The following is an 8,801-nucleotide window of genomic DNA, read 5'->3' on the forward strand; positions in this document are numbered from 1 at the left end:
ACGTCAGCCGAGCCACAGCAGCCCCCAAACAAGGAAACAACGGATTCCTAACACTGAGGCAGCACAGGGAACTACCTCACTAAAACATGGTTACACATTCCAGTCAGACACACACGTTGCTACACACGCAGTCCGAGGGGTCTCATAAGATGACGTCCGAACAACCTGCAGTTCGGTATTCGGTACCCAGTTCAGTGTCTGAACTCCTCATTTCTGTCAAAATTAATATCACGTTCTTCTGAAATGAAATTATTAAATTTAGTCGTTCCAGGTACTGGCCACTAAGGAAAGGTGGTCTAATTTACCTTAGGGCTGGCCCCACAGGAGTCTTCTGCCCTTGCTAATCATTGGCAGCTTTCTCGAACTACCAGCTCCTTCCAGAGCAGAGCTCAAATTGTTCACAGCACGTTGATGGTGGCTGTGATGAGAACACCTGGGGTTTTACTTGTTAGGAAAAAAAAAAACAAGCAACCTGCACTAATTTTCACATTTGACATCAATCTACTGGCACACAGCTGATAATACCATACCCAAAAGCTGTCAGATACTTGTTTATTGTAACTGCAGGCTCTTGATTTCAAGTTAAATCTGGATTGGTTTCCCACCTGCCCTTGGGAATGCCTTTCAATCATGCAAACAATAAGCAAAGTAAAAAGACATTTCAGCAATATTTGTTCTACCACTACCACCACTTCATATAGTGCTTTCTTTTAAAAATAAATACATTCATGTGCTGTATATCATGAGAAGATATAATCTCCTATCCTCCCTTCGTTCTTCTAAGTAGTCTGGAAGACAAAGAGACGTTAGTTTTATTTGTTAATTCTCATAGTCTTCACATTGAACATGGAAAGTCAGCTTGCTTTTCCTAACCAAGATGGAGCTCAGCCATCTTTCCACACATTGGGAGGGACATACACTCCCTTTCTATTTTGGCACCATTACTTTCAGGTTCCATTTTGAGAACAGTAATGTAGATGTTTTTATAATGCCATGAATCAACCACAAATTATTATACAGTCATAGAGCAGACGGTTTAAATGACTAAAATCAAGGTATGATTTTAAATTTTGCCAGCAAAAATTGCTGATATGACTTTATAACCAAGATTTAAACAAAGCAAAGGAACAGTCTGAGAATTATAAAGCAACCTGCACATACAGGGTTGCCCTGTTAGCTCGTCAGATCTGACCCTCCTACGCTACAGTGCGACCTCCTCAGCCTGCGGGTGGCAGTACCTCAGCTTTGTCCGGTCTTGCAACAGAGGGTTTTGCTGCATCCAAGATCTGGCCATGGAGCAGAAGGGAACTCCTGCTCCCCTTTTCCCAGAGCTATCGGTACTGGTCCTGCTGCACCAGCGCAGACCCTCTCGATGGTGAATTGGGACCTGCCCGAGGCAGGCACCTCATGTAGGTTGGTGAGTGTCTGCAGAGCACAGGGCTAGTAGTGAGGATCGCAGTCTTCCACCAAGCTGTCGGTGATGTAGCTGGATTCAAGGACGCTTTCGTAGTAGCTTTTTTCTGCGAATGTGTTCACTGTCCAGGCAACCACCTGAATTCCTTTTGAAGACCACTGCCTCACATACTCCCTGCAAGGAATAGAGACACCGTAAGGGGAGGCTCACACTACGGTATTTAAGGCTTGCACCACCCTATCTAAGGCAGGCAGCGCTGAGGCTACAACCGAGTTTTAGTCTTGCACCAGTATCACATCAAGAACGATAGTGTGTCATCTTTTTCTGTGTTTTTTTTTTTTTTAACTGTAAACAGGCAAAAGCAACCATTTTCTTCCCCTTTGTGATTAAACTTAGGACCTAACATAAGATAAAAAACTACAGATTGAAAAGGTAGAGGCTTAAAATACTAAAATAGCCTGCAGTAAAGAAACTATCTAAACAACCTTACACAACATTAAATGGAACACATACTATGTTAACTGCACCCTTACACACTAACAGAATGATATTGCCTCCCTATACATTAGCAAGCTTTAACACTTACTGAGAAACAAAATTTTTCTGTATGAGGAAACCTGAAACCCCACACAATCGCCACAAGAAACTGTGTAGGCTCCAATCTAGAATGACATCCATCATCATATACAGATAATGTTTCCAGGAGGAACTGAAACGGGGTGTCCCATCTCCAAAATGACTCAGATGCCAAGGCCTGTGTGTTAGTGCTGTTACAACATTTCTGTCAGCTTGTCTCATCTGGAAGATCACAGAGAAAAGACCATAACTGACTCATACAAAAGCCAAGTTGTGTTAAAGGTAAATTGGGAGAGGTTAGATACAAAATGCTAGCTTGCATTTGCAGCTCTACCAGCATCCTTCTACCCCTCCTGCCCCAGATCTTTTTGTAACTATTTTAGAAATCTGTTCATGATATTTTACTGTTTCTTCTTTAAAACAGACTGAATACGCAATTGTTCTTATTTTAAAAAAAAAAAAACGTAGAACAGTCAGGCTATGGAATAAACTACACAGTAAGTGGACTTGGCAATGGAAATTAGGAAACAGTTTTAAGAATAGTCTACATTTACATCAAAATACAAGGTTTATTTCACAGGGACTTTGCACACAGATACCTGGCCTTACAGCAACCGTAAGATCGATGCACTTTTTTCTACATAACTTTCAGAATGGAGGGAATTGTTGTAGATTCATATGTGCATCTAACGAGCACAGAGTGATCTAATAAGATCATGCAGGAGACTTCTGATGTATCTTTTTTTTAAAAAAAAGTCTTGGCAATTTTAACAACCCAAAAGTAATCTGGAACTGGGAGTTGTGTATCTTACTCAAATTCCCAAACAACTCAAGAAAACCCAAAATAAACTTTTAGGAAACATCACCTTATAAACAACATCTGGCATGAAAGAACAGACTACACTGCTGTTATACAAACGCGGAAATTCCAGGTAGAGTTGTTTTAGGGCTCCAACTGCCTGCCAAGTAGAGACACACACACGTTACCTTCGTACATAGGCTCATATTTACTTTACACTGCACAGTCATTTTAGACTAATCCCCTTTAAAAATACTTCCCTGCTTTGTGTAACAAGATTGAAATAGAAAGGGGGGGGGGGGGGGGGGGGGGGGGAACGACACACACAAAACCAGCATCTTGTTTATACCACTAACACAGAAATGACATTTTGGTTTTTGCAACAAAAGTCCTTTTCGTGATTCTGTTTACAGCAAGGAGCAGCATTCTTGGTGTTTGAAATACCCTTACATATATTGTGGGTAAAATTCTGAAGTACTACCTAGTTCAAGGGGAAAAATGAATATATTTCTATATTTTGCTATCCTAAGGAAAAAAATTATTCTAATTTGCATAAAACGTTAATGATTGATCACCTGTATCTCCTTTCAGTAATGCAAATTATAGACAAGCAGGATCCTTAGTTGAAGGCCGAAGACGAGATACTACCTCACAGGCAGGGAATTCACTTCGCTTTGTTTCATGATGGTGCTGTGAGCTGAACTCACCACTCGCACAGTCTCACGCTAATTTTAAGTTGCAGCTTCCCAGGACAATGGAACGGTAGGAGGGAACATGTCTTTGCTTTGACAGCGCAACTTTGGGTGACACAAACAGCAGACCCAGTCTCACTCACATTAGAGAACAGACTGTAACACACACATCTGTTTGGGACCAACAAAGAGCAGGTTAGAAACCCAAAGAAAGGGTGAAGCAAGGTGTCTTGGTACAGTAAGCAGTACCTGATTTGCACGGCCTTTGACATCAAAGTAGATTGTAAGATTGTGATGCATAGACTCCATAACAGCTTCTCTCAGAGTTGGTACCTTTTCACCTTGAAATTTGCTCCTGTAGAAACAGAGAACTCCTCACTGGAATGCAGGCAAGATACACATGTGCACACATACGGGCACTCACATCCCCAACTACACAGAGCTGTTTCCTAAGGATCCCTGAGCAGTTTGCCAATACACTAGTACTAGAGGTGGGATCAAGCACCACTAGCAATGGCAGCAGCAGCTCTCTCACCCCGTACAAGGCTGCACAGGCAGAGGGATATGTGCACATCTCCTCCTCCCCCAGAATCCCCAGACAATTATACCCTTCCAAATTCAAGTTCTAATCTGATGCCCACCGGCCCTGTGTCCCACACGAAAACACTAACCTCAGTTCTTCACCCTTCCTCAACTACCACAAACAAGCACTCAGTCCCAACAGCTGACCACCCGCCCACGCACTTCACCCTCCTCTGACTGCGCTCCCTCGCCCAGAGCTGGAAAAGCAGATCCTGGCAGAATAAGCAAGACAAGCCGAGGATGCAAAAGCAGCTTCACACATCACTAAATTACTCCTGATAAGGTGACAGTGCACAACAGCTGATCAGCAGTAACTGCCTGTGTGGGAGCTCTCACTGTGTGGTTGAGGTGATCATCTTTCCAGTAATAGAAGGGGAAGATGCTACTTTTACCACAGTGTCACACATGGCACATTTACAAGAGTCTGGAAATCCCTAATGCAATGTCTCAGAAATACAAGGAACACACAATAAAAGTTCTTCCTCTAAACTGGATTCATTTATGATACTGTAGAAGTTGCATTGTTATCAAAATTTTAGTAACATATAAAAGTATTTTCCCCAGCATGCCACTGGAAAGAACATAATCAGCCACTGGGGTCACAGCTCCTACCTGAGACCACGAGGAAATTATGTAGCTCTTTTTCAACAGTATAATCCTGATGTTTAGAACCCCCAAGACACAATCAGTCAATAAATATATGTGAATAAAATTAATTTTAGAAGTAATTACTCAAGCCAATTTTGACATATCATCAAACTCCTGGTATCTTTAGTGTCCTGCAGTCAAGTTAGGGGATGCTTATGTAGAGATTAACCTGCTTCACATGAGATGTCTGTGGATTTTGTCCTTGAAAGCCAACTATCTTGACTCTGCTTCACTGTTCCTATTGCAAGAATGGGTAAGGAAATACAGGCTTCTAAAATCAAATGAGAAGTAACATATAGGACTGAGTTTTAAATTTACAAAAATTTTCAACAGTGATAGATCAAATCAGTAATTTTATCGAGAATTTTTTTTTTACTATTGAAACACTAGTTTGAGAATACCAATAGTTCATTTACCACAGCCTATGTTTTGCAGATGGATTAAGCTTCCTAATTTCATCGAAAGTCAAGTCACACAATCTTCCAGACCCATCAGTTGTCCTTTCTACTGTGTCATCATGCATTAGAATGGGAACACCATCTGCAGTAAATTCAAGATCCAGCTCAACACCCGTTGCTCCATTCTCAGCTGCCTTAAAAACCAAAAAAAAAACCAAAAAAACCCAATCACATACACAAGCAAAGAGACAGCTTTATAGCTTTACAGCTATAATTAGTTTGCATTCTGGTAAAAAAAATACACTATTAATGTTCTTTTCAGTAAGCTTGATCTACAGAACAAAGTAGGTTTTATCCAAGTTTTTGTGAGAAGCATTCATAGATCAACCGAAAGCATATAATCCATTTTAAAGGTAAAACCATAATGATAATCTCTTGGTCTTGGGATTCGGAGTGTCTCAGCATAAAAATGCAGAAAGGAATCTTGCTCTTTCCTTCTAATCTAATAACTCCCGAGTCCTCAAGTTATGTAACTTTCTAAAAGAGAAGGGAATCAAATGCCTGCAGTTTAGATAACTTATAGATTAACACTTAGAAGCCAGAATCAGAGCAGGCCACCAGAGCATAAAGTCTTTGCTTTCCCAAGGAAAAGCTATTATCCCTTTTTTTTTATGGCGCATAGGAGCACTGTTTCCTTTAAGAGTCAGATTTGCCACTCATGTGCAGTACAGTCGATCCACCATACACAGCAGATACAAAACTTCTCAGAAGCACGACTTACATGCTTATACTGAAGAGTAGATGTATGTAGGCAAATTCCTGCTCCTGTCTGAGGAATCCCTATACGAGAGAGCAACAAGCAGCTGGGCTGCCTTACAACATTTCATACATCCTGCTCCTGCCTTGACTCTTTCCCAGGAACTCCTCAGAAAAGCACCTGAGTGGACTGCAAGCAAGATCTGAAGGCCAAACACCCAAAAGGGCCAATGCACCAGAAAGACAAATGCCAGGTATGCACTAGAGGTTACTCTAGAGGTATCTGCCAAGCAAAGGTCTCTCAGCTTCAGAATTTATCAGAACGAAGAGCCCTGCCTCGCCCAAAGGCAAGAAACTAGCAGAGCAGCAACATCTCATCATCACAGATCCACTACATTTGAGAGACTGCTAATCACGATTTCAAAATGATTCTCAGAAACAGATTTTGAACCCTGGCTGCCCCATGATGCCTCATAGATGAAGCAGCACTAAGTTCCATGGCAGGGCTGTACACAGGGAAGTTCTCACAACATTGTATTTTCCTGTAACTGTGGATTCTCATCACAGATCTTCAAAACTTAAAAAGCAAACGACCTCTTACGAAGTTGCTGCCTGCTCTCTATATTCTGTTGCAACATCAGCGAAGTCCAGTATTTCATTACTGCTACACTGCTAAAATATCCCTCAGCACCAAGCATATAACACAGCTCCCACAAGACTCAGACCTGACCGAACTGTTCTGAGTCTGCTCGGGGATGAAGGACTGACAAGCCGTACAGCTTCCTGCAGCAAGTCGGAACAAGCTGGAGTTATTCGGGATGACGAGGGCTTGGTGCCTGCTGAAAAGGCAGATTATCAAAGATAACCCACTGCCTTGCATTACTGCCCGCCGATTTCAGTCTCTCATCCGCCAGACCCACGGGGAGACAGGCTGCCCGAGGCTCGCTCGCTCGCTCTCTCTCTCCACAACATTTGGCAGCTTTGCCTCACCCTGCTGACCTCGTCCCAGGCCCTGCCCGTCCCTTAGCCGCTGGGCTTGTTTAACGCGCTCCCAGCGCCCGCCAGGGCACGGCCGGCGCTCCGGGATGGGGGAGGAGGGGCTCGGGGCCCCGCCGTGCTGACCTGTCGGATGGCCGCCAGCGTGTTCTCGGGCGCGTCGTGCGCGCCGCCGCGGTGGGCGATGCGGGCGGCGGCGCCGCGGGGCCGCAGGACGCGTTGGGCGCTCTGAGGCGGGGCGGGCTCCAGGCTGAAGAGGTGCAGCAGCAGGTAGAAGGCGGCCGTCAGCAGGCAGGCCAGCGCCGGGCTGCGGCTCAGCGCCAGCGCCGCCCCCAGCAGCGCCGTGAGGGAGCTCAGCAGACCCTCCCCGTAGCACAACATGGCGGCGGCGGCAGCGGCGGCGCCCACCGGACCGGACCGGACCGGACCGGACCTCGCCGCACCCGCGGACACAGCCGCGGCCGCCGCCCCTCCTCAGGGCAAGGGCGACTGCAACACGGCCGCGCCCAGCGCCAGCCAACCAGCACTCAGCCTCCAGCAACCAATCGGCGCCCGCCGTTCGCCCGCCTTCAGCTAACCAGCGCGTGGCAGCTGTCACCGCCAGCCAATCGCCGCTTGGCACCGCCCACCGCAGGCGCTGAGGGGCGGCCGGCGGCGCCGGGGCGGGCAGATCCCGGGGCCGAGAGACCCCCCGAGGGACGGGTCGGAGGAGCACTGCAGGAAAATGTGGATTATTCCCCATAAAAAATGTCGCAGCTAAAAATAAATGGTATTAGTGGAGGGAAAGGTAACACTGCCCAGAGAGCCGAGGGAGACCTGCGTGTCTGGAGAGCGTCCGCGTTCTTCCCGCCTATGCCAGCTGACAGACTAGAAATAGCGTATTAATGGCAATTACTTTCCAATTAATTATTGTATCTCTGTATACAGTGTTACATATTGCTTATATCTCGTAGCTAGCCCCCCGTATTGCGTAGCTAGCTGTCCATCCAAGCCCGCTCGCAGAGTAAGCCCAACACTAAAACCCTGACCCAGTTGAGGGGGCTGAGAGCCAGGACCCCCTGGGCCAGCAGCGGCCTCCTGTGCAGGCAGAGCTGCTGCTGGCGAGGGAAGGTCGCGTTCACCACTGTGCCTGCCGCAGGGGTGAACAACTGGGGGGAATCCAGACGAAAGAGCAACAGGGCAGGGAAATCGGTGAGGGCTGAAGAACTCGGGCTTGTGTGATCCAGAAACAAAACAGCAAAGCAGAGGAAATAGCAGTTTGTATTGAAATGAATGAGGATTTTCACCTTTTACTGTGTTCTCTGTGGGAAGGATGGGAAGAAGCTGACTTTGCAGCTAGGAACTCTTGCCAACCAGAGGTGGAACAGGCACCAGGCAATCTTCTAAATTGATAGGGGGCCATATAGAAAATATACTTTCTAACCGAAGTTATATCGAAAATATTAATAGAGAGCTACATAGAAAATGCTAAAACTATTAAAACCTGCTTTCCCAGAACTAACATGTATGCAAGTAGGCAATTAATTACTAACCCCTGCAAACGGCCTGAGAAGGAGGCCTGGAATGCTGGAGAAAGAAGCTGATAAGGGGAAACAGAAGAGACGAAACCAAGGATGTAATTCATGGTTGAAAGGTGTCAAAGGCGGGAGGAGATAAGGGCTAAGGAGCACTAGCTAACATCCATCTTCCAGCAATAACAAAAGGGAGGTAGCCAGATGTGCGCTCAAGGACAGACCAGGCCGAAACCGGTCTGGGACTGCAAGCTCAGCCAAATTAGAGATTTCAGGGGAGAGGTGAAAAGTACACAGCGAGGAAGACCTACGGCCTTCATCCCTGAAGACCCCTGTTCACGACCACCTGGAGGGACTGCGCAAGCGCACCAAGGAGGGCCCCAAGGCGGAGATTATGGAAATGGAGTGACCGAAAGGAACTGCCTTTGG

At 45.9% G+C, this 8,801-nt stretch overlaps 1 protein-coding gene across 1 annotated transcript; it reads right to left on the minus strand.

Annotated features, from left to right (window-relative positions):
* Positions 1-1,316: 1,316 nt before the first annotated feature.
* GDE1 (glycerophosphodiester phosphodiesterase 1) lies at positions 1,317-7,242 on the minus strand. The gene is made up of 6 exons (XM_086472899.1): positions 6,988-7,242; positions 5,128-5,303; positions 3,731-3,836; positions 2,857-2,949; positions 2,001-2,212; positions 1,317-1,588 (listed from the first exon to the last, which is right to left on the minus strand). Exons 1-6 carry the CDS (start codon positions 7,240-7,242, stop codon positions 1,441-1,443), a joined length of 990 nt encoding a protein of 329 aa, XP_086329025.1. The 3' UTR covers positions 1,317-1,440.
* Between the last annotated feature and the right edge of the window lie 1,559 nt (positions 7,243-8,801).

This window comes from Leptosomus discolor, chromosome 14, assembly GCF_034619465.1.
Source record: "Leptosomus discolor isolate bLepDis1 chromosome 14, bLepDis1.hap2, whole genome shotgun sequence".
NCBI lineage: Eukaryota > Metazoa > Chordata > Aves > Leptosomiformes > Leptosomidae > Leptosomus > Leptosomus discolor.